Source organism: Lytechinus variegatus, chromosome 13 (genome assembly GCF_018143015.1).
Source record: "Lytechinus variegatus isolate NC3 chromosome 13, Lvar_3.0, whole genome shotgun sequence".
NCBI classification, from domain to species: domain Eukaryota; kingdom Metazoa; phylum Echinodermata; class Echinoidea; order Temnopleuroida; family Toxopneustidae; genus Lytechinus; species Lytechinus variegatus.
This window is the reverse complement of record NC_054752.1, coordinates 8,941,089-8,968,547: the sequence shown is the minus strand read 5'-3', so window position 1 is coordinate 8,968,547 and position 27,459 is coordinate 8,941,089. Positions and strand designations below refer to the sequence as shown.

The 27,459-nt window shown below is 36.0% G+C and overlaps 1 protein-coding gene across 1 annotated transcript in view; it reads left to right on the top strand.

Moving 5' to 3' along the window:
* Nucleotides 1-1,002: 1,002 nt before the first annotated feature.
* The window catches only part of LOC121426194 (vasoactive intestinal polypeptide receptor 1-like), a 64,117-nt gene continuing 37,660 nt past the window's right edge, over nucleotides 1,003-27,459 (top strand). Inside the window, exons 1-2 of the mRNA XM_041622400.1 lie at nucleotides 1,003-1,164; nucleotides 23,187-23,303. Of these exons, the coding sequence (XP_041478334.1) occupies nucleotides 1,029-1,164; nucleotides 23,187-23,303 (253 nt within the window). The 5' untranslated portion in view covers nucleotides 1,003-1,028. The remainder of the gene's footprint in view (nucleotides 1,165-23,186; nucleotides 23,304-27,459) is intronic.

The window sequence follows — 27,459 nt, the reverse complement described above, 5'->3', positions numbered from 1 at the left end:
TTGGGGTGTTAAAACAGCACGTCAAGTGTTACATTGAGCACTCTTTTTTTTAGAGTGCAATCTATTTTTGTTTCTCCCTATCATTTCACTCCAAGAAGATCAAAGACTTAACATGTTCAGTGAGATTTAGTTGTGAACTGAATTCTATTCTTTTTATAGAAAAGCCCTCAGCTGTCTTTATCTACGTCTGTAATTGCCTTTCTAATTTCTAGGGATACGATTCTGTAACGTTGACGGAAATTGAATGACACATCCCCGGGGTAAATGGATAATTACCATCGTTTAAACAATGCCATGCATGCAATCTAAGCAAAGAGGACAACCTTTTTGTATATAAGACTGTTGAAGAAAAATCAAGATTACCGACCTGATGAAACAAGAGTTTTGTTACACATAATCAGTTACACATGTGCATAAGATATGTCTTAATACCTTAGTGACATTTACTCTACGGCGGCCACACGGCGAGTCGATAACAGCTGTTTTACGATTTTTGTACCAAGTGATGACGTCACAATTAAACAAAAATATTTCAGCGTTTTTGATACAATATTTTGGTAGCGCGTGATGAAAACCCTCACCACCCAAATTTGGTCAGAATCGGTCCATGGGGGACTGACGTTTGACCTCATGAACACCTAATTAGCCCTAATGAACCCCTTTTATATTGGTCTGGTCTAGACTCTTTATGATCAAACAGGTGTTGGTCAACCTTTGACGCTTGACCAAAACAATTCATGCGTCATAACTTTACTCTAAATTGGGGGAGTTGACCTTTTAGGGAGAACATGAAATGCAGTGAATATATAAGAAACCCATAAAATGTGTGTGCGTCAGAAGTTTAGCTGGAAGAAGAATGAATAATACTTTCTAATGAGAGTTGGAGCTGGTATACTTCCTGTAGAAGTATCGATTGGGTATTGATTATGTATTGATATAATATTGAATATGTGAGATATGTCTTATCACATAACACTTATATGCATTTTTGTCTACTTCTAAGTGAGATATATTGAAGCACAATCTGAATGATATTGTCTCATCCATTACAGATCAGCGCGTCGGCATCGTCACAAGATGAAATCTTTCGTCAGATATTGACTGCAAAAAAGGAAGCGAAGTTCAACTGTATGAAGAAAATGGCCGATGACCCACCAACCGATGGTAAGTTCGAAAAACATTCGACTCTAACATTTGTAATGTCTATTTCAAATGACAATTAACACGCATTTTTTAAAATCTATTTTAATAAGCATAATAAGAGAGAGAGTGGGAGAGAAAGAGAGAGAGAATATATAATAGTGCAGTTCTTTTAAAGGGCACAGCACATCATGGTATAAGCTAGACAGTTAGCAGCTGTCTGTTTCGAGGAGTTTAACATTTTTAATTTTTTGTTACATTTCTCCTCGCACACAGACGGCTCGCGATCGTGCAGCCGTCATTAGGGGTTAACAGTGTAAAATCCCCCGACGGAGTTTATCGATTTTTGTTGACCATAATAAAGATTATAATTCCCTTTGGCGTGAAATGCACAAAAAAGGGAAAAAAATTACTTTAAAGGAAAAAGCAAACAAATAAACTGACTTTCTTCTGCTGTCGCGCAACCTCCACTTCCCTGGTTAATCCGAACTTAATACATAAACGTACGGCCATTGAGTCCTTATACTGGGGCCCGTTGCAGGAAGAGTTGCAATCAAACGCAACTCTAAAAATCATGCGTAAATTGATTTTCAGCCAATCAACAGCGAGCATTTTGGACTTGCGATTGATTTTTTGACTTGCGATTGATTTTTTGACTTGCGTTTAAATGCCAAGGAGTTCAGCGGAACAACCAACACACTGAACAGACTGAAACTTTTGGTCTAGGTATAAGCCTAACGTCCGTGTGTGCTTCCAAAGGACTTGGAAAGAGAGAGAGAGAGATAGAGATGATAAAGGAATTCATTCGGACCCGGAATTTCAACTACCTCGTTTCAAAATAAATACAGATCGACATATCACAAGTGTTCAATTCTGTCTGCCAATACCCGACAAACATCCGATTTGACCTGATTTTTTCCGAATTGTTTCCATTCTTTGTATGACATCCATCATCACACGATTTGAGCACAACCGAAAATAAAATGAAGACATAATTTTAAGGCCATCTTTGGTGTCATAAGTAGTCACACCAGTGGCACCGAACCCCCGTAACACAAAGGTTAGCGTTCAATCGTACGCTTGATTTTAACGATGAATTGTACACTGTAGTCAATGCAATCAATCGCCATAAATAATGTTTTCCGATGATTGCAAAGTTCGGTGTTACGGGCCTCAGAATGACAAAGCTACTTCGTAATTACCGATAACAAACGATCGATCAATCTGGAGTCGATCTCATTGGTGTGACTGTATTGTTACACTCAGTAGCGTACCTAGGATTTTCCACAGGGGGGGGGGGCAAAAACGTCCGCCGAAAAATTTGACAAGCAAAAAAAAAGGTCTTCCACCACAAATAAAGGATTTCGTACCCGAAAAAAAATTGACAAGCCAAAAAAAGTCTTCAAATTCAAAGGGGGGGGGGGCAGGGATAGGTTCCTTGCATGGGTTGTGACTCGTCAGGGGGCAGTCTGCCCACCTTACACCCCCATAGCAACGCTAGCGGATACACTGCTAATAACTAGTTGCCACTGTCACGATTCGCGCTGTGATTAAAACCTTGGTCTAAATCGTAAAATAATCGTATTAATCGTGTTAGATCTTCTCAGATCTTGAGGTCAGTCGTGGCAATCGTTTTTATTGTAGGAAACGTTTGGATGGTTAAAAAAACAATTCGCGATCAGCTACGAAAGACCAATCGTAACGGATCGCACGTCAGTGGGAACGAGGTTAGTAACTAGCTCACACGTTCACGATTTGCATTACGATTAATGGCAATCGTATTGATCGGAGGAAAAAAAATTGAATAGTTAAAACATTCTCGCGATCAGTTACGGAAGGTAAATCGTGGTGTTCGTAACGGATCCCACGACAGTGGGAACGAGTTAGAGATGTCGTGATTGAATCATTCTGAATAGTTTGGTCATTTCCTGGCATTTCGAAATTCGACCACCACAGAGACAACAGTGTCTCAGGTGGATTTGCGCACGGCTTCGTTATCATGGTTTCAAGGAACGTGGCATTTCAAACGAAAGATTTACTATTTTGGAGCATAATACTTGTCATTATGGGATCGGAATCCGATTGTAATTAGATGAATCTATCGTAATATTAAGGTATTCTTTGGGAATGGGAGACTGTTTTTTTTAATAGCGTGTTTCTATTATCCAGGTTAGAGTGAAAGGATTTGACTCTATTCCCTAACATATTCAAATTATCCAAACGAACCTGCTCCAATTAATAAAGCTTGTAAACCTGGTAACTGAAAACGTTCATGCTTGCCATTTTTTAAAGAGAAATGCCAGTAGTTGCAGTAAACACTGATACACTGTATCATGAGAAAGTCTGTAAAACCAGGCTTGATTGTCAGTATATCATCGAGGATCTAGATCTGGTTTAGTTACATAAACTGAACTTTGTGAAATCTTGAAATCTACGCTAAAAAATGTTCATACTGAAGATCACCAACACATCGATAGGCACACGTGGGACAGTGTATTATTATTGCTGGAATGAAGACCCGACGGAAGTGACTGAATCCGCGCATATTTTGCTTATTTCTCAGCAATTACAAAATTTCTTCCAGGATCCTTTGGCACATATTTTTTATTTATACAAACAAACGCTTGGGTGGTCATTATATTAGATTCTGTGAAAATTCATTTTGAGATCGTTACCAGAACTGGAAATTATCTTTAGATACTATTATAAGACACAAAATTATTTCATGACAACTGTTTGCGAATTGATATAAGTTGCTATGAGATTATGTAAAATTAGCTACAGCCTAATTCTATTTCAAGCGGGCCCTTTTGTATTTTTATGGAAAATATTTCCAACACCAACTTTTAGATGAAATTGATAAAGTCGATTTTTTATTAGTAATTTTATATTTTTTCAAAGTCTTTATGCTTTTAACCCAATGCATATTCTTTCCACAAATTCGGATGTATGTGTGTGTGCGCGTTTGGGTGTGTGTGTTTGTGTGTATAGGGGTAAATTGTGTTAATCAAGTTTGAATATGTAATGTGCTGGATTTCTAACCCATCCTTCTTTTAATAAAGGAGCCTGGGGCCTGTTGCATAAAACTTTTTTCCCTGAGAAAAGTCTGGTAAAAACTGAAAACTAAGGTTAGTTTGATGTCTGCCATTGACTTTTCAACACATGACAAAAACTCCGGAAAAAACAACGTGAGTTTTCCAGGTGAAAAGTGTTTTGCAACGGGCCCCAGGTGTGATCCAAACATTGAAAATTATTTCTTTGTCTCTTATAACGCTGAATCTTGATAATTCTGCCTGTTATTCGATCGATATATTTGCTTTAGGATATTACTCAAAAGTTGCCTTCCCCGACTATTCCTGTGGCAGTAGTGATATCATGAACGACATTAATTGCAGCATTCTACTTTACTTTCTATGTATCTATTCCGCTGAAATCTGTTTAGTATATTTAATGAGCATCATCTGGTTTCCGTAGCCATTTTCATGTTTGAGGATTAGCGCGGGCGCGTTTTGTAAATGCTTGCGTGGCTCGCTTGTGCGTGAGAGAGATAAAGGTGTGCGCGTGTCTACTTATTGTTCATTTTGAAATGAAATGTAATGAAAACATGTCTGTGAGTGAAGCGGTGATGTGTGAGTGTCTGTCTGTATGTAGGGATGTGGGTGAGGGCGTATGTTGGGGTGGTGTGTGTGTGCAATTATAGGAGGGGGTGGAGTCGTGAAATGGTGGTTGCGCATGTGTAGGTGCGTGTGCCGTGTAATGGTGCTTTCTGTGGAATTCAAGAAAAAAAGGTTGCCCTTTATTTTATGATTTTGTTTTCTTCAGTTTGAAGATGCCAACCACTAAATAGTGTGAAAATCGCATGGGCCTAAATCAAGAACACTAACCATGATAACCCCTACTCCCTGATAACGCGCAATACATTATTGTTCCCGAAATGATTATTATTTTGTGTTATTTTTTTAAAGAACATGTGGAACAATATTGGTTCACTACAAGGTTCATGAAATCTCGTCCAATCGATGTTGATGAAATATCCAACCTTGTCCTACCACTTATGAAATATAATGTCCTGTTGAAAAAATCATTTTAAGATTTACAGGATTTGTAGTTAATTGAGTCCCAAACTGGTTACACATATTGGCAAAATAGGGGAAAAATAGGTTACACTTGTTAATAATATTGCAATAATATATCATAAATGGATATATACATAAATACATATATACATAAATTGAACCAAAAATAGGTTGAACTTTTGATACATTTTTTTACATTAATTAAGGATAATCATACATTTTCAACAAAGTTTCTAAAATAGAATTGTAGATTGATATTAAGAAAGCACTTTAAACCGCTGTATTATGCGTTGCTCAACACTTCCCACCTGAGCCCCATCAGGTCCGCGCTAACAGGTTGTCGGTATACATAACCACAGACGTTTGACATTTTTTTCCCGCCAACAAAATCAGGGGTAATACATGAGCAATCCTTGCTTAATCCCTAGACGTCACCCAGCCAGCCTATGTCGTGTTTAGGCACTTTTATCCAAACCTCTGATTTTTTTACTGCCGTGTTCCATGCACAAGAAAGCTTGATTTGGATTGCATTACAAGGTATTCAAGTACAGAAATAAAGAAATTTGAAGATTGAACCACGATTATTCTACCGATTTTTTCCATTCTTGAATCCCAATTTTCGATTAGTCAGTAATTTGACAAGACAGTTATCTTTGGTGACATAAAATACGTAAACCTATGGTAGTCCACATGGGATAAAAATACCATCAAGTCAAATTGCAAGTGTTGTTACGATACTGCAACAAATAACAATTAAAATTTAGTTTTAAATTTGATTTCCTTTTTGTTTGAGGAAATTGATCATACACTCAACAAAACAAAAAATAAATAATGATCTTATATCTCTTGAAGCGTTAGATGTGCAATCCAGAATTATGATAGATTAAATCCAGATAAAATCCACGTTGGTTGGCCAAGATTCCTTAAATTAAAGTTCACAATGATGGCGATGAGGAAATTGATGTTGAAGCACGATTAATAACAACAGTCGCTGTAACGGGTTGAAATGTGTGAAGACGACGTTGATGACGATTAACAATCAATTTTAGCAATCCATGGGTTGACAAGCGTTCATAAAAACACATAAAAACTGCAAACCGTAACTTTGATGGCGTGCAAATAATTCCACAGAAGATAACTGTTTTATTCCAGTTTGAAATAAACTATGCTCTGACAGAAAGTCTGATGTGAAAGTTCTGATCTGATGTGATGAAGAAACTGCCAGCTTATATATGAATTTCCACTATTCTGGAAGCTTAGTATTGTCTTAAAAAGAACATTATCCTTCTTTCTAGAATAATCCGCTTCTAGAAGACTCTTGGGTGACCTCAGTGAAGTTAGCAATGTAAACAACATAGCTAATCCTATTGTTCTTTTCACCGCAGGCAGACTGTATTGTCTACATTCCAGAAATAACAAAGATTACTCAGCCTATTCTATATACATGGCTAATAAAGCTTTACTGAGGGATTCTGGAATATTTTTAATTATTATGATGCTATGAATATCCTTAAAGAGGAAATAACTAAATAAATGAATGCAATTGCTCTTACACTTCTACTTAAATAACAGTATTCATTGAAAATATGAAGTGTAATAATTGTTTTTCGTTGATTTAGCATGTTTAATATTACATGCTAAACTTTAATTATGCCATTTATTTTTTTTATATGTTTAATGATTTATTATGTTGATAAATATATTTCTTTATTCATGGAATTTTCAGTGTACATTTTAATTCATCAGTATCATGCGTTAGTTATCGCATAAAAATTGCAAGGAGCAATGCATTTGGAGTTGCTATATATACACGAAAGAGAATTATCATATCTTTATGGGAAGGGTTTTTAAGTCAGAAGTTACTTTCTAAATTATATGAATAAAGTATATTATGGAACTCAGCCTTAATTCTTTTTTTTTTCCATTTCATCAATAACATTATTCAGGGTAACTATTGGCTGTATAGATTTGACCTTGCTCGTAATATATTACCCGCCGGCAATTGTAGACCGAGAAATATTCCACTTGATCCCGATTCCGCTATGGTAATTATTGGAGCATTTTACTCGGTTGTTTGGTGAACCTAATTACCGGTTGAGTTTACATGATATAGGCAGAAAGGAGTGATAGAGAAGGGGCGATACCCCCTCAGATGGTTGAAAAATACTTTCAAAATACGCTAATCACACTATTGAAAAAAACGAAAAGAAAATTTCTAAATTTTTATAACACAAAATTTTCTGCAATTTAATAGAACAGGTCTACCCTAAAAAAAGACGAAAAGTATTTCATTGCAGGAAATTTGTTAGGTTTCATTCCCAAAATATCAATATTTTGTAATTTTACAAGTGTCTCGAGATTCTTCCACAGGCATCCTTTACTTTCTTTTTATTTTTAAGGAAAATTTTCCAACTATGCATATTGATGCCATTGAACCTGTACCCATTAAGGCGATCATCTCACTAGGATGGCGAAAATTGTGTTCAACGGATATATTGTTTCAACTTTTGTTGTGAGAAAATTGTTAATTCCAGCTACTCCAGTATTTCTATAATAAACCAAATGAATACTCCGGGATGAAAATTGTCATATCTAGATAAGTAGACTACAATTCACAAAGCAAAATGCTGAAAATTTGATCAAAATCGGATAACAAATAACGAAGTTATTGAATTTGAAGTATTTGCATTATTCCTTTGAAACAGTTCTAGGCAAGTCTTTATGGATATTTAGTAGGTTGGCTGATGATGTCATATCCCCAAATGTTCTTTTGTATTTTTTTTAAATATGTAATTAGGTTTTTTCAAATTTTTTTTGCCAAGAACTAAATCAATTGGATTTACAACTGATTAAGTTATTTTAGTTTATTCAGTTTAGTTATTTGCCGCAACCTATTTCATCATAATAGAGACACATCATTTACACAGTATGAAAAATGAAACATTATTATGAGAAAAGGAAAAGTGGGGGTGTGACATCAGCCCAACTAATGATTAAGTTATTTTAATTTATTTAGAAAGTGAATGATTAACATTCACTATAATAGATATCTTGCATTGAAAAAGCGTGTTGTCAATATTTCTTACCTGGATGAGAATATTTGAATCTTTTCAATGTTGCATTTGAATTTGTATTTGGTCTCGCATTTACGTTGCCGAGTGCACAAAAACAACAACAACAAATGGTATTTTCTAGAATCATAGAATTCTGTTGTTTTTTTTCTACTCAAAATAAGCATGCAAAAAAATAATCAATGGTATTCTTTGTAATAACAACATTTGTTACCCGGGTTGGATGACACCTACCTGGTGTTCACACTAGTCAAACCAAACTTCTTGAAATAAAAGCGAGTTTTAACTTAAAGACATTTGACTTTCATTTATCTCATCTGCAAGGTCTTGTTTCATTTCATATGCGTGGAATGGATACGAATTTTCCTAGGACCACACCCTGAGGTGTTAAAATAAAACCCTAGAGATTGAACATAACACCAAAGAGTGTAATGTAACAGCAATAGGTGTTGTAATAACACCTGTAGGTGTATAACACCACCAATTTAACACCGGTGTAAAATAACTGGTGTGGTCCTCTATGTACGCCGGTTAACACCACAGTTTTTCCTGTGTGCGAGGAAGTAAAACACAAACGAGCAAATTTCAAATTTTAATGCATCAGGTCACAGAACTACACCCCCTAGCTATATGGTTTGGCCGTAGACGCCATTTCCATCATTTGAGGATTGTAATTGCGACATCACCGAGTCAAAAGAAAATCAATGGAAGGCGCTGGACTATTGGGGTCAAGGATTCCATATAACGACGGAAGGGTTGGTTATTACACTCATCAATGTGTTCGTTCCTTGGCCATCTCACGTTTGTTTCTCATTGCTTGTATAATTACATAAAACCCAATGATGTATTCAAAGTTTATGAGGGTCATTAACGCCAGGCTCGCTTCCAGGTCAACGTTTCTACACTGTAAAAAATGAATGCTAATTCAGCACTAACAGTGCTTGTACAGTGACTGCACTGTAAGTGCTAAATTGGCACTTCGTTTTTTACAGTGTACACGCCTACTTTGTAGCGCTTGCAATTTTTCTCTTGCAGTACGACTGTAATCAGAATTGTATTTATTATAATTTTTTTCATCAGACATGAATCATATGAAGTTTTAAACTTATATGTGGTTTTATCACTGTGATAATCATAATATTGATCACTAACAGTTATAAGCATCCGTATGGCATGTATGGACGATTTATAGGGTTTGGAGGGATACAATCCATTTTTTTTGTCTTAAGGTTTCCTCTTAAAACATAACTGCCTGCACTGGCATCATGTAGGGTTTCATAACTCAGATATTTCAAAGGCTCCAAAAAAGTTGCTCAATCCCTCTAACACATTTGACTCACATGAATGCCAGTGAAAAGGACATTTATGTAAGATGTTTTAGATAATTTAGTCATAAATGTTTGAAAGTTCCCTTTGCTAACAGTGTTCAAAGGAAAGGGTAACACAATAGTTTTTATTAGACGCACCAACACCTAAACACGCTCTTAGCCTAATCACATGTCGATATTAAGTTTCAAACGAATTACTCTAGTTTGTTCCTCACAATGCACTATCTTTCCCTAAATTGTCTATATACACCCTCTCATATCACGTGTTTTCGCAGCTACTGTGTGTGATGTCGTGTATAGTATTATACACAAAATAGCATACATACATTATGAAAATTACTTAGATGGAAGTCAAGTTCAAGTATGAAGTTGGATGAACCGGTGCTGGAAAGGCATCAGGATAAGTGGATAGCTGTTAGAGGATCAGTAACGACAGGTGAACAAGGTGTGAAGAAATGGCGTGTCGGTGGCAATGTTCAGGGTAGACCTCAAGTCAATAGTGAGTTTTTGACAAATGGTCGACCTGACAAAGAATAACAAAGAAGTCTTTGCAATGATTTCGTCAGCTCTAAAACCAATTTTCGACAAAGGCCTCCTAGCTGTTCCTTGTCATCTATAACGGATATTTTCAATACATTAACTCTGTTCTTGAATCAATTAACCTCACTGAGCGAAAAATCTCCCTATTATGGAGTAAACAAGAACGCATGTGACATCAAGAGACTTTAATAGTTTAGCGAAAACGGATAGAATGACCAATTTGATACATATTTATATTTTATTGTTGTCTATTGTTTCTTAATTTAATTTGGTTCCGGACATGCTAGGGCTATCCGAAATCGTGAGTATCTCAACAAGAACGGGTAATAGGCAAGACTTTCGCCTATTAACAATAGTGACCAGTAATTATTACATGAACATCAGATGAAAATTCGTTCAAAAAGTGATGATTAAGATTAAGTTTCAAATTGTTTCCAATTTATAGCACCTTTCCGGAATTTATCATTTGACTGGAGGCTATAAACCATGTTATCATGTTTCGAATTGCCAGCTTCAAGCACGTATGAAGGTCAAGGGGAAATTAAGGGCAGAGGACGGTGAGAGAAGGGAAATTAAGAACAGGAGTGAGAACTAAGTATATACATGTATTTGACATTTATTTGGGCCGTTTGTTTCCTCCAGTTTGTGGCATTCTTTGCAGCCTGCGATTATTAGTTATATTATAATTTAGTTTAGATAGTTATCAGCAATAATTATATCATTTTCATTTTCATTTTCAAGAATTTCCATTTGTAAAAAAGGATCTTAAAAAAAACCCCCGAATGCATGCCCACAAAAACTCGCGAAAATTGATGTTACCTTTTCCCTTTACCTGGGCTACAACGTTATTTGAAAAATCATCTTTATATTTTACAGTGTTTAAGAAGCAATGAACACGTGTAAATAAATGAACAAGAATTAAAAGAAGAATACGTCGATGAATTAAAAAAGCAGTATAGAAGAATATGCCAAATGAGAAAAATCAGTAAGATGAAAATAAATATGGTAACAGATATGAGTAGATAGGAAAACATGCATTACGGACACTGCCGCAGATATTGGCTCAACAGTATGATGACAAATACATACATGTAAAAATAACAGCGAACTTGTAGGGCTTTTATATTCTATCACCATGATCACCATGATCACGAACTAAATATGATGCCTTCTTTTCCGTGCATTACACCGTTCACCAGCATGAGCATCATAGTCGACGATTTTGTAGTAAAATAATGAATTAATAAATTTTGGAGTACCATCAGGACTGCCCTGATAACTTTTGGACAGCCCCTGTGTATTATCGGGATGATCTGAAATGAATTCGCCGTATAGATGAAAATAACAAAATAGAGGTAATTTGTAAATTCACTCGTCCAAGTCTTCTCATTTTCGTAAAATCCATATTTCTCTTTTTTTGCATTTTCATCTTCGTTTCTCCTCGTCTCCAATTTCTCCAACACTAAAAAAATGAACTTGAAACGAAGCGGCATCCTAAACAGTCTTATTACCAAAAAGTTGATGCTATGTACAATAAAAAATTGTAGCAAGGGAACAACTATTGAATGACATTTGATAAAACACCAACAGTATGCTCAAATGTGGGATAGCATGTATGTCAAGAAATTACATGTTTATACTTATTGATGATATTCAGTTATAACATTCATTGATATGATCAGAAAGATCGTAGCAGACGAATGAATTCGCTACGCTTGCTGAGATAAAATCTTTCTTAGATATGAAAGTATTAATGTGGCAAGATAAGTTTCATTTGCTTAACTTCCCTTCTACAAATGAAAGTATGGTGAGTACGGATGGATGCAAGCGATGAATCCAAACCAAAACAAGACATTTATTTTTATTATTTAAAATTGATAGAGTAGCTCTCTACCCCCTCTTCGTGATTCAGATATTTGAAAACAAGGACAAAATAGAGAAATGCATCATTTGATTGAAGGGAACAGTCTCTGAGATTCGGGGTTTCCTTGCACAGATAAACTTCCATGATAAGAAAATAATGTCTGTATCGATGAATCGACGGAACGGATGGGAATTCAGAACGGAAGTTTTATAAATCAAATACTATTCAATGAAAATCTGATTTTGAGATGGGAGAGACCTTGAAGAAGAGTTACTCGCGTTCCAGGATTTCTGACAGTCGGATCCATTCTCATATCCCACGCATCATATTTCCAACAACCGTTACAGAAATTTATGTTTTTCTTTGTGGAAAAATTGGGATCGGATTTCAAATTCGCTGTATTACATTAGGGTCATTCGCTTATGGAAGTCCAGAACCGAGGTCAGTCGGCTTTTTATGGAGTGATATTACAAATCTCCATTTTAGCGCGATCAGCGAGAAATTTGGCAACCGCTTTATGCCGTAATGTCGTAATGGTATAAGCGACCTCGATTCTCCAACCGATCCCATGGAGCCAAATGAACTGAAAGATGAATAAGTCAACCTATTCGGACTTAAACTGTGATCTATAAAGCTAGTGGTATCGGAGGATTGAAGTACCGTCTGATGACTTTTCTGCGAACATTTTGCAATAGAGTTAGTTTTTTTCTGTTTATACCTATGATTTATGATTTATTTTGGTATGAGATGAATTGTTTTATGATATTAAACTTTGTAAAGCCGTTCCTTTTTATTGTTAAATTTCATTTCATTCGGAGATTGATGTGTGTGTTGTGTTGGTGAAGGTCGACCCTGAAATGGCAGAAAACTGTATCTGTTTAACCTGATTTATTCCTGTGCGAGTTAGAAAATGTAAGAAATGAAAATGAAACAAAATTAATGAAATTTACATCTGCTTCTGGTGGATTTCTTATCAAAATATATTTGGTTTTAGATATTCCATTATTACTCCAGCTCTCACCAAAAATCCTTATAACAATATTGCCAAAACTTTTTTTCTTTTAAATATGGGCCTTATTGGACGAAACAACGGAATCTATATGAAGTACGACTTCAAGTGACTGTAAATTGTTTCAATTTAGGCACAAGAAATGTGCTTGAATTTTTATGAAAATTTCCACACTTTCTTTTCTTCAAATAGCAAGTGTGATTTTTCTCTGGGGAAAAATGAGAAACGCTATGTTATTTCCGGAAAAATGCCAATTTCAGATTCAGGCGTTATGCAATAATTATGAGGATGAAGAGGGAAATTGGAAATAAATCATTCAAAAATCTGATATGCGTTGACACAGATAGTAGACCACAGTCATGTGAATTCGTACTGAATAACGCTGAATTCGGAATGAATAATAATCATAACTGCGACGAGGAGGATGACACACATAATGATGATGATAATAAAGATGATGATGATTATGATGGTGATGGTGATGGTTATGGTGGTAATGGTGATGTTGATGATGATGATGACGGTGATGGTTGTGATGGTAATGAGAACTCCGTAATGATGATTATGACAATGATGACGATGATGGTTTTGGTGATATGATTTATTTCCAATTCGTCTAATGCCGATTTGTCCTATTGCCAACTCGTCTAATATCATTTGGTCTACCATCAGTTCGTCCACTCACCACAGTTTCATTTAGTCTACGGCCACTCCGTCTGATAACCAGTTGGTCCAATAGCCGCTTAGTCAATATAACATTGGGTCTAATTAAAGTAAAGTGTTAATTGTATAAAATGAATTAAAAGAAAACGGGTATTAGACCCGCTGGTTATTCGACGGAATGGTACTAGACGAACTGGTGATTAGACGAAGTGATGATTTGACCAAATGGTTATTGGACCAAATGGTTCTTAGACGAATGGTTGATGGACGGACTGGCATTATATTAGACTAAATGAAAGGTAGATCATGTGGTGGGTGGACGAATTGGCAATTTGGCAAAGTGGAGATTTTATTGGCATTCACTTTCAGCGTTGGTTATGTATTGTTAGAGGTAAGTGATCAATGTGAAAGAAGAGTGACGATGTCGATTCTCGTCAAATGATCAGTTGAGCGCCAAACCTCGAAGGCGCGAACACATCTGCCCAAGCCGAAACGAAGTAATGGTTCTCATTACTTCATGTGATACGAAATTATGTCTGCCGTGTCATCCAAAGCTCATAAGGTTACCGTTCAAGGTTATTAGAATGTAACAGTAACATAGCACAGAGAAGGAAGTAAAAACGCGTTCCAGCTATTAAGAATTTCGTTTGTGTTTCTGGTAAAATTGCTGAAACAAGACATGCAAACATATTACTTGAACCATGGACTAACGCTTTGTCGGTTGCATAATGCCATGAAGAACATTCGGTCATGATACGTTTAGCATCCTGCATTTGCAGAAGTTCGTTATGTTTGGCTTATTAGGTGATCTGTCAATCGACAGATCAACTATTAATTTCGTACGAATTTTCTTTTTTATTTATTTATTATTTATTTTTATTTTCCCACCTCTTCTTGTGAGCACAAAATCTCAAAATCTACATCATCAATTATCTTCAAAATATCATCAGATATGGGGACTTATCATGTGATGTGTATAAAGCAAGTTCAAGGTCAAAAGGTCATCATGACGTCATCTAGACGCCTTTTGTAAAATCACATTATCAATCATATCTTCATTACAATTATCAAAAATTAACAATATTTACATCACATTAACTTCAGGTCAGGGGGCAACTGCCCATGTCATCAAAGGTCATGTAAAGGTCACGACGTGCGCGTACGCGCGCGTCAAAATTTTAAAATGCTCAAAATCACTTTTTGACCAAAACAGAGTATGAATCAGGTCATTTTAAGCGTTTCAAAAATTTGCGAGCGCGCACGGTTACGCGCGCGTTCTCGCGCGTAACGGCACTATAAAACATAGGATCGCCAATTTTTTTTATATCAATGCACCGATAATATAATTCTGAACAATTTGATACCTTGATCAACCTTCTACGTCAAGTAATAAAGGAATTAGCCTCCATCAAAGTTGACAGCACGCGCGCGCGCACTAAACATAGACAATATTTTCTATTATTTTCGTATCCTTTGTCATAAACGCTATCTTGCTATTTTGTAATCTTAAAAAGGAGAGAACGAACTCGTATTTCTTTTTATTTTTAGTTATCCCAAGTTATTGTCTCAATGTCGTAATTTGCACAAGGGCATAATGGAATACCAATGACAAGTTTCAAACAAACTCTTCATTTTTAAATGTAAAGGAGCATCCAGCCACTGCCAATTATTTGTTTCCCAAATTTGTACAAATATATTGGAAGAAAAAAGGCAGTTATTAGTTGAATCAAGAGTATGTTTTCTTAATTTTGTCAGTATCTATTGCTCATGGGAAAGTAGTTAGCACGGTAATACAATTCGAACGGCTTTCCGCGACCTTCAGAAAGGTAGTAGATGTACATGTTGCCGTTTTTATCACGTGATATATTTGTGCATGCATTTGGAAGTGGATATGCCCTGTGTTTAAGGGCAATCGCACCCGAACATTTTAGCAGAGCATTACGTAGTATGTAGGCTATGACAAGCCATTTTCTTAATCCGAGTCTTGTTATGATAAATGGCCTGTTTACGAGAAACATGAATGATTATTCATATACAAAGAATTTATTTTATTTGATATATTGTGTTGTTCGAAAATGCATTGCTTTTATATCTGGAGTAAAATGATTGATATCAAGCAATGGGATAAATGGAGAAAACGGCTGGTCACACTTCAAGTACGTCAGAAGGAATAAAGAAGAAAAAAAGTAATCAGAAAGACAGGAGAAAAGAAAATAAAAAAGAGAAAAGGGAGAAAATAACATTTACAAAAGTTAAAAAAATATAAAGAAAAAAAGGAAGAGAAAGCGAAAATATATAAAGGAAAAACAAATCTTTTTAAAAGCTGTAGCAAAGAGAGTCAGGTCTTATCGGTTTTCATTCTAAAGCCAAGGAAAGACAGAAAAGAAAACAAGCTAAAAAGGCAAGGTGTGAACGCGCATTTAGCGCGTCACCGGTGTTACATTCAACCAGCGGGGCAAGAGAGGGATTTGTTATGGAGAATGTACCCCGAATCAAGTTGCTGTTACGATAAATCCATAATGCTAAAGCCCGTACAATCCCCTTGCCCTGTGGAGTATATGTAAATTCTGGTAATACGTAACGAGGAAAAAAAAAACACGTGCCCTAGCTGCCCTTAGCCCCTTGCATAACCATATCCCATCTTTTCTCGTAAACGTCACTGTACATTATTTTACACCATAAGGAGCGTTTGTATCAAACTTCTGGTATAGCCGTTTGCTAGTTCTAAAAACAATAGTCAGTGTCCTTATTGCATTCTCGATACAGATATTTGATCCTCTTCCATTTCATTTTACGCATCTTCTTCGCTTTGTAAGTACGTGCTTACCAATGCGATGGACTTAGGCAATAAAGGTAATTCGATGGTCAAGGCCGAAAACATGACGGATAAGTTCTTAAGTAAATGTACAATGTAGCTATCTACATTGAGTTTGTCCATTAGCTTGCTTATAAGGTTTAGTTACAGTATCGGGTTATCTGGCGGCCAATCCGGCCATTTGTCCTCTTAGAATAGATGAATATTTGCAGAAATAAAAACAAGCTGAACTGAACATGCTAAAGGACTTCATTCAAATGTCAGAAATCGACATGTCGGGCATTTCCTGGTTTTCCAAAGAACGTTGACGCCAGAAATAATATTAGGAATTGTATCAATGATTTCATGCAGTATTTTCATCTACAACGAGATAAGGTATAAGAACCACGGGAGGGAGAATATTGACATTTAAAATAGCTTGTATGATAATAATAATCATAATAATAAAAGTAAATTATAATAGTACACAACTAATAAACTGATGTATGTTTTGATTCATCCAGGAAAGCCAAATATCGATGGAAAAAATAAATCTATTCATCTGGACTTACTTGTTGAAGCAGAGGACAGTTTCACGTCCGATCCGGGACGCTTCTTCAGCTCTTCTGAACTGGCGGGAATTCGTCGTTGCCGATTGGCGCCGAAGCACCAATTAGGATTTACAATCCTATAATCCGAAAAATTCCTCGACGTCTCCAAGACAATAACATCGACGGTGCTTCGGCGCCAATCGGCAACGACGAATTCCCGCCAGTTCAGAAGAGCTGAAGAAGTGTCCCCGATCGGACGTGAAACTGTCCTCTGCTTCAACAAGTAAGTCCAGATGAATAGATTTATTTTTCCATCGAAATATTACACAACTAATTATAGTATTCTATGTTTGTTAGCGTTGCATACTATTACCCTGGCTATAGCACGAATACCCAGATCCTGTGCTTTGGGTATTCAAGGAATTCCTTCATAGAGGGTCTCCATTTACTACAGCTGGGTGAAGAGTGGTAAATTGAGATAAGCGCCTTGCCAAAGAACGCGAGTGCCTTGATTTAATTCGAACCCAGACCTTGGTTCGAAGTCCGGAGACTCATACCGCTTTCAGTAATTCGCTGGACCAGACCAGGCCTGAGCTAAGTGGTAAAATTTGGAGGTTATGGATGGCGCCGGCTGAAATAGCCCGCGCAATGCCCGAGCTGTTTTGGTGCCGTTTTTTATCAGCACCAGACCAGAGCCGTCGTTAAAGTAACGTAAAAAGTAGCACGGATCTGAAACTTGTGGTGCGAACTATTTTTCTGCGGGCCTGGTGGGGACCAAAAAAATCATGAGTTACTGAAAACGGTATAATTCACTGAGCCCTGTACAATGCAACTACTAGTATCATGCAAATATGGCATTTGTTTAATATTTTTATTAATTGTGACAAATTAGATGAATGATGTCTTTCATATCGAGACAGATCATCATGATTAAGAAACACCCATGTAACATTTCCAAATCTTAACATTATTATGTACACTCGGAAACGAGTGCTACTTTGAACTTCCCATTCATAGGATGTTTGATGCTCATGGTGTCCTGTTGCCACTTACCAATGACATTTGAGAAGAGTTCACAGCTATCAAGGTACGAGCATTAAAGCTCCCTGCAGATATCTTATCTATCCCCCGATGACGGATAACTTACCCCACTTTGTCTTAAATATTTAGCCCCAATTCATAGTGCCATAGAGCTTGTGTTAATCACAAAGCATTAAGACAGCAGGATTTTGTTAATATTAACATTTTTCACCTCTCTTACGGAAAGACCCATTTGCAAATATATTTCTCCAAGATTAAGAACTGTGCAGAATGGGCAATGGCACCTACGACCTTAGTTCGTAGAATTTTACCGGAAAGAAGCCAATTTTCCTATTTATTGTAATTCTTCTGATCCAGAACATGAGGCTCGGTTCTAGAATTTCATAAGTGATATCAGTTTATTCACACCAATCAAGTAATATAAGTAATATATAACAAAGAAATTTAGTACAAAGGATGGCAAAAGGATATAACGTGAAAGGTTTGGGACCCCATATAGAAGCAGAGCTTGTGAAAGGGGCCCCTTCATCAGAGGAAGAAAGCAGACACTAAGTTTTCAATATCTTGTGTAGTAAAAATAGAAAAACGATAGCTTTTGAGAAAAAAAATGCGTGTCTACAAGAAAATAAAAGAAGAGCAAAAAAGAAACAAAAATGACCGTTATCATTTCGCTTCGAAAGTGGTTAAGTTTGCACTTCCAAATAAACAAGAAAAAACAAACGTTGTAAACAATTCTTCTTTTCCTAGAAACTATACATTTAAGGATCCGAGAAAAGGATGAGGCCAGTCAGGTCTCCCTCCCCTCGGATCCACCACTGATCTTTTTTGCCTTTATTACTCCAGAATGTTTTTGAAAAAAGGCAAGGGCTAATCGAAATAGTAATGGGTTGTTAAGAATGAATATGAACGAGAAAATGTTCTACCAGCTCTCGAACCAGCAACCTCTTGCTAGTGGACATGGTGGATACCGAATACTATCTCTCTATAGGATAGGAGAATAAGGAGATCCTTTGAATTTGGAGAAAAGTAGAAAGGACAAGGATGAAGTCGATACGGCTAGGATTAGGGTTTGATAGAGATATACATCAGTGAGACGACCAATCGATCTCACTCAATCGCAGCTCGAGAGTTCAAATCCCGAAGGTGGTGATAAAATGGAGGATCTGTGTTCTCCAGATTGTGGAGTGGATGCGTCAAAAGGGTTGGGGGAGGGGTTGAGGTTGCTGGCATTGATGGAAGGAGTCGAATATTGTTACGTGTTTCGATCCGGGGTTACGATTTCTGATGTCATACCTACATGACAGAGAACGAATTTGCCAGTAGGTTTGTTTCATTACCTTTCATTGTCTTTATTTGCATTTCCAATGATTACAACTAATATAATAGTGGGTTTGCTGCTATGGCTGATGTATGACCTGTATGACGGAGAAAGAAATAGGCCAGCAATTTATTTCCTTCATTTTGTTTATTTCCATTTCCGTTGATGACAACTAACATATTTTGTATCATACAGCGTGATACAATAAGCAATATTATATAAAGAAAAGGTGTACGTACAATATTATTATAATAGAAATTACATACATATAGGATGGGAATGGAGGAGGCTGTCCAAAAGCGGAGTTTTCATGGTGCAGCCTCCTTCTAAAAATATATTTATAAATACATGAAGAAAATGTTCATTAAATGGAAACAAACGTTCAACAATCAAGTGTGCGCGTGTGTGCGTACGTGTGTGAATATATATATATATATATATAAGGGTGTGAGTGGATGAGAGAGGGTGTGCGTGTGTGTGTGTGTGTGAGAGAGAGAGATGGGGGAGGGGAGAAAGCTCGATGAATCGAGGACAGAGTGGTTGGCATCGTCATGTTATGCGTGTGGTTATTCGTACACACGCACACACATAAAAGGTTACACATTACACACACACCTCATATATATATATATATATATATATATATATATATATATATATATACAGTGCGTCCCACAAAAAACGAAACCGAGATTTATCGATGATTTATCATAACTTAATCACAAATACAATAGACAAATGACCTACCATTTTAAAGCTTAGAATCTTCTCTTTCATCTGAAATTACTTACATTATTTCTCATTCACGCATGAGTGAGCAAAAACAATTTGAAAAGGATATTCCCAAAAGTCACTTGGCGGGCCGTATCTGGGTTTTAAAAAGAAAACCACATTGTTAAAAAGTTCAATATCTTCTCTTTAATTTGATACCTCAATTACAGAAAATGGTCAAGGAATAACAAAGTTCTGGTTGTTTGAAATAAGGCTTGAATTTCAATAATTTCATAAAATGAAGAGGTTTTACAGGCTAGCGTTCAAACTCACTCGACACTCCGTTTTGTTCACGATCAGCCATGCATTAACTCTTTTGTTACCGTGCGATATCTTCTGTGGGAAACTTGTGAAAACACGTTTATTTAATGAAATTATGGAAATACAAGCATTGTTTCGAGGGATCATAACTTTTTTACTTCTTGACCATTTTTTGTGATTAAGGTATCAAATAAAAGAGCAGATATTGAACTTTTTAGTCATGTGACTTTCTTTTTGAAATTTAGATACACCCCGCCAAATAAATTTTTGGCATTCTTTCTTTGAATTGTTTTTGCTCACTCATGCGTGAATGAGGAATAATCTACGTAGTACCAGGTGAAAGAGGAGATTCTAAGCTTTACGTTGGTAGGTCATTTGTCTATTTTATTTATGATTAAGTTATGATAAATCATCACTAAATCTCGGTTTCGTTTTTTCTGGGACGCACTGTATATATATATATATATATAATGTTTATTGTGTAATATGTGTAGATTTTCCGCCAAGGATTAATTCCTGGAGGTGATAGTATGATGCTGTTTTGAGACTAATAATGGCACAGATTGTACCATCGACAATCAGAAAATCAATGCAAACTAATTCACTTGGCAATTCAACAAATCTAACACAGTACTAGAGCACATGTTCATGTAAATACTCAAAAGGCCTGAAGGATAATAAAATGGTAATTTCTTCAAACGACACATGAGACCGTTGGCGCACAATTTAGGTTATTGCGTGATATGTAGGTTAATGGCTATACAATCAATCACGTGATTGTTAATACTGAATATTAAGCTACAGCTTTCCACATAGCCTCTCAGAGAATTGTCAAACAAATATGGGTTTGCTATTTCAACACAAAAATATTTCGCTTGTCGGATTTGACATTATTTTCTTCAATAACTTGGTTAGGGCGATTTGTCAGTACTTCATAGAATGTGTAGATTACGTTATCGAAAATCAGCATTGATTTTTACAGATTTTATGATAGATTTTCCGATATCAGTTTATTATCAGAACGTCGTTAGGATGTTAAGACCTAAAAAAAAAGAATGACGAAATACAAGAAAATGCTTGATCTTAGAGTTATTACATAAATAGGAACCTTCTTTTGCCAAGGAAGGAACAAAGAGATTGTTTTCAGAAAATATTAGATTGCCACAATTACCGTTTTTAAATCCCATTCTAATAGAGATTATAACACTCTCTAACTCATTCGTAAATATTGTAGCATAACAACAAAAATATTTTCTTCTTACTGATTGCACACTAGTAGAATGTTATTGTCTTTGATCTCTGCCACCAACCAATTAAGAAGCTGTCTGGGAGAAGACGCTCTGTTGAAACAGAGCATCTTAAACATTTTTAAAATTACCATCATGTTTATGAAAACATGGTTAAAATGAAGAACATTTTTGGATGAAGCATAGATGTGAAAATACTCGAGGTGAGTGACAAAGAGAGCCATGGTATACTTTTGATTTGCTGTCAATAGCATTCGAATATGATTCCTATAGTTCATATTCGTTATTCTTCAATCTGCATTCAATTAAGTGATAGTTGAGTTAAGTGGAAACTGTTCTCATTTCGTGAGGTACCTTCCCCTTTTTTATGATCATTTGCCATCCTGTATATAACACACCCATCCTAAAGCACACACAAATATCCAACAAGTATTTCAAGACGAGCGTATGAATTATTGACGTGCCACTTTTCACCTTAAACGTATTATGTTACTCATTTAATGCATGCATTAATAACATTATTACTTTAAAATGGAAATAAATGTAATGGTGACATACGAATTAATGTCAATGCGGAATAACGAACTGGAAATAACGATGTTGGCTACTGGAGCACATCATCTTTAAATAGTTATCTGTCTTCTTCGAAACTCTACTACCGATTTGGCGCCGAGGTCTCTCAGCATCTGGATACGAGAGCTGAATCCGCCCCTGGTCGATTTTTTAAATACTTGTCCTTGGGTTTTGTAATTTTGATATATCAAGAATACATAGATGATGAAGATGGAGGAGGGAGAATCTGATACGAAAAGCTTCGATTATGGGGTCGAAAGACCGAAATATACCCCCTGGAGCCACCGACATCGGTGCGTTCCGATGAGGGGCTCTTGAATAAAGAAGAGATGTATAAACCAATCCCCGGGGCTTATAACTAAAAATAGGATTTGATGTTCAGTCGATGGATTCACTGCATGCATTATGTAGAGACTATTGGTGTGAAGTGGGGCGGAACCTTGACTCGAAACCGTTTACCAGGGAAAACATTGTTATGTTTGTCACACTTTCTTTGGGAGGATGCTCGAAATAAGTTCTGGAGCATTGTAATTCTACTCAAATCTTGTTCCATCACTAAGATCTATTTGAAGGGAATTAAAGTAGTAATACTTTTGCCCTCCACGTGGACGGTTACGAAGTTGTGTGTGTGCGTGTGTGTGAGTGTGTGCTTGTTTGTGCGTGTGTGAGGGGCAACACATGAAGAAACTCTGCTACGCCTTTCCAGCCGAGGTCGGTCATATCCGCAATTTGATTATTGAAGCAAAAATGAAATGTGTGTGCGCGGGAGGTGTGAGAGAATCTGTGTGTGTGTGTGTGAGGGGGCGGGCGGGCTTCCCCCAGAAGAAGCTCTGCTACGCACATATTCTTAATTGAGTATGTTCACCTTAGTCAGACTATTCTTAATTGATTATTGAAGCAATGAAATATTAAATGATTTAAGTCTCTTCATTTTTGTAGGTGTTCACTGCAATCGCACCTGGGATGGTATCATGTGCTGGCCAGATACACTTGCGAATACTGTACACAAGCAGGCTTGTCCGAGTTACCTCACCGATACTACCACAAGGGATGATAGTAAGTATCGTTCTTTAGTACCTAAATCATTTTTGCAATATTACAATCAAGCTGTACCCACCGATTCTTGAATATGAACCGTATCATCAAAAGGCCAAGAGAAGATGCTTTTTTTTCAAACTTGATTTTCCTGACATCTAGTGTGATCAACAGTATGACTCTGATTGATACTGTTGTTCTTCTATCTTAATATTACGATCATCATGTTAATTATGATTATCATTGATATTACGAATAGTACGATCATTGCCATTATATTTCATTGATATTATCTGGGTATATCTTGTATATTTATAGATAATATCTGTACGATATTATCTGTTTATACAGTTGAGACCAGAAGTTCACATAATCCTGGACCGACCTGCTACCAACAATTAGACAGCCTCCATCATTAGCAATTTCCAAAATGTCATTAAAAACTCATCTCTTTCGTACTCTGTAGTTTTTAAGATATTACATTTAATTAATTCATTGTAAGCGCTTTGGGCCTAATGGGAAAAGCGCAGTACAAATGATAAATAATAATAATAATAATAATACACCCAGGAAATTCAAAGAAAAGTTGACACTTGACAAACATCATAAAATTTACTTTATATTTAATGTAAAATATTTGTGCTATCATGACGAATTTGATATCATACAAACGAGAATGTCATGCCCCTTCATCACATCGCTTTGTCATCAGGAGCTGACACATATTTAGGTGTCATTCCTCCCAAAAATCTCTTCATATTTTAGATAAATTAGAAATAAAAACTTGACAAAAACATTTTATATTTGTGCTACATGTAGTTACTTCCCAACACAACATTTAGGATTACACCTTTTTTTCAGTGGTGACATATCATGATAGAGAATGTAGTCATAGATTATAGATTTTACATTTATATATTTCTTTGAAACGATGTTTGAAAATATGATAACGAACAATATCATTTGGCACAAATATTCCCTTTTTTCAAAGAAAATTCCACCTGAAATATACTTTAATCCCAACGGCATTCAACTCATGTGAAGAAACTTAATACGCTCTTTCATATGATACCAAATTTGTCATGGTAGTATTTATATTTCTGATGATGATTATAATAAATTTTACGATGTTTGGCAAGCGAACAAATTTCACTGAATTCCTCGGGTTTAGTAAAATTTTGGGATCAACTATATATATATATAACCTTATATATATATATATATATATATATAACCTTATATATATGTATATATATATATATATATATTCACCATTGCTCTACAACAACATATTCCCTAATACCAATCGATCGAATAAGCTTCTCCATTAAAATGGCTTTGAAGGCACTCGTCTGATCGATGGGTAATTAGATATAGATAATTCCTTCATTAAAAAATCGTGAAAAGTAGAAGATTTATCTCTAAGGCAACGAATACAAATTTCATCATTATTTTATTTGGTTGATCTCCTTCATTTGAGCATAAACCTTTCAATTGCTGATGGCGTCAAATCTATTTCATGATGACTATATTGTCTACACTGCCTTTCGGTCATTCCAAAAGTGTTTTGATACATTATCCTCCACCATTTTTGTCGGTCCTACCTTTGAACGATTACGGAGTGTCATTGATCCACACGCTTTATTGGATATATTAAGGGGAAAAGGGTGAATCTCCAAATGCAGGGGCAATATTTGATTTTATCTATCTGTTTATCAATCTATTTATTTATATAGTAAATCATATCTTTATTTTATAAACTTATTAATCAATTAAGTAATTTATTCATTAGACATTTATTCACTTGTTTAGGTATTTCCATTTGCTTATTTATTCATGTATTCATTCATTTATTTTTTTTATTTATTACGTGTAATTTACTTATTTTCAGTTTTATTTCAACAGGTTGCGCACTCCAATGAGGTCCCGATGTGGCATGTTTTGAATGGCCGTGTGAAGTGCGCGTAACTTTCTGGTACATTTCTAGGGCCAGCTGTAAGGGCCAAAATTTAGGGCCGAGTAAGTGGGGGTGTAAGCTAGACAGCCGACCATTTTTTCCTTTATATGGTTCATTTCAAAGTACAAAGCTACCAAGAAATTAAACAAGTAATAGAGATCCATGAAAAATAAGATACTGTAATATTGAAACAGATTATTTGAGTCAGAGTAAGATCAGATACTCCATTCAAGAGTTACGATTTTTTTGGGTAAATTTCATACAAAATAATTTCTCCCCCCAAAAGTCATAACTTTCGAACTGGTTGGTTTTTATTTTGCATTATAAATTGGAAATTGTAGGTGTGTATACAAAAGGGCGGCGTCAGGATTTTTTTTTGATCGGGGGGGGGGGGGGGGGCTGAGACGATCAAAAGGGGATGTCATTTTGTTAGAATCAAATAATAAGGGTTATACATTGTAATAGAGTAACGCGATTCATATCTGACTTCTTGACAAGGCCTAGTCTTTATTCTTTCTTCCCTTCTCTTTTTCTTTTTCATCTTTTTCTTCTCTGTTATTTTTTTTCACTTCTTTAACAAGAAAAGGGAGGCATTCGTAGGGACGCCCGCGCCCCTGGTATACGTGTGTATGGTTGGGTATGCTAATGATGTCTTCTTAAAGCCATGCGCAATGCAAGGGGATGAGATTGACACGCTTTATCCGCGGTCCTGTTACGACAAATTTGAGTAAATTGTACATTTTGGTAATCTCTATCACTTGTGCAATTTCTTGGTACCTTTGTTCTTTGAAAGACTAGGAAAAAATGACCGGCTATTAGCGAGCCTACTCTTCATTAACCCGATCGTTTAATTTTGGCCCTTTCGGCTGCACATAATATTCACCAGAAACTTGCGCACATCTTACACAGCCTTTTATGACAAGCCCCTTACAATGTATTCTATTACGTTCTCTCGAAAAAAAAACCCATTCCGGCTTCTGATGGCTTTGCTTCAAAATAAATGGGAATGAATAAATACGCAAATGTTAGGAAACTTTGAATGTGAAGGACTTTTCAAAGTACGCAAGTATATTAAGATTATTTTAGTTTAGAAAAATGATACTTGACACTTGGCGACCATTTTTAATATCTTTCTTCACTGGTTAAGATTAAAAGTGTCTAGACTTGCCCGTCATCGTTTCTGATGTAAAAGAAGAAGAAGAAGAAGGGATTTTCCCGTTAGATGATCTGAAGATAAGTCTATATGTTGGCTTTTGGTGAAAGTTGTTGAGTTGGCGTAACAAGTGGCTTTAACATATCTCCTCTTCAATAAGGATTATTAACCATCGCTCATCCGAAAATGAGGATAACTGTCATGGAAGACAGTTTTCCTTAGACTGTGGAAATGATACTTAAAAATCATTGGTTCATAATCCTCCTAAAAAAATTCTTGATTTCCACTCTTTCTGGTCTTTTAAAAAATAGAAGTAATATTGGCTTCTGCTTTTTACCCCACCCCCCATCGTTGTACTACCATTTTTGTGATTATTGCAATCATTTATCATCTTAAAAACACATCGGTGTCGAGATCATAATTATCATCTGGTCTTTGAAAAATAGAAGTCATATTAGCTTTTGCTTCATACTCGTTATTGTCTCGCCTGCGAAGCAGAGTGAGACTATAGACGCCATTTTTCCGACGGCGGCGTCAACACCAAATCTTAACCGAAAGTTAAGTTTTTTTTAAATGACAGCATAACTCAGTAGGAATATGGACCTAGTTCATGAAACATGGCCTTAAGGTTAATGAAGTATTACTAAGCGTCTTGCCTGAGTTTTGGGTCACATGACCAATGTCAAAGGTCATTTAGGGTCAATGAACTTAGACCATGTTGGGGGAATCAACATCAAAATCTTAACCTAGTGTTAAGTGTTTGAAATGTCATCATAACATAGAAAGTATATAGACCGTGTTCATGAAACTTTGCCATAAGATTAATCAAGTATTACTAAACATCCTGCCCGAGTTTCAAGTCACGTGACCAAGATCAAAGGCCATTTAGGGTCAATGAACTTTGGCCGTGTTGGGGGTATCTGTTGAATTACCATCATAAATTTAAAAGCTTATGAATCTGATTCATGAAACATGGACATGGGAGTAATCAAGTATCATTAAACATCCTGTGCGAGTTTCAGGTCACATGATCAAGGTCAAAGGTCATTTTTTATAATCACACTCAT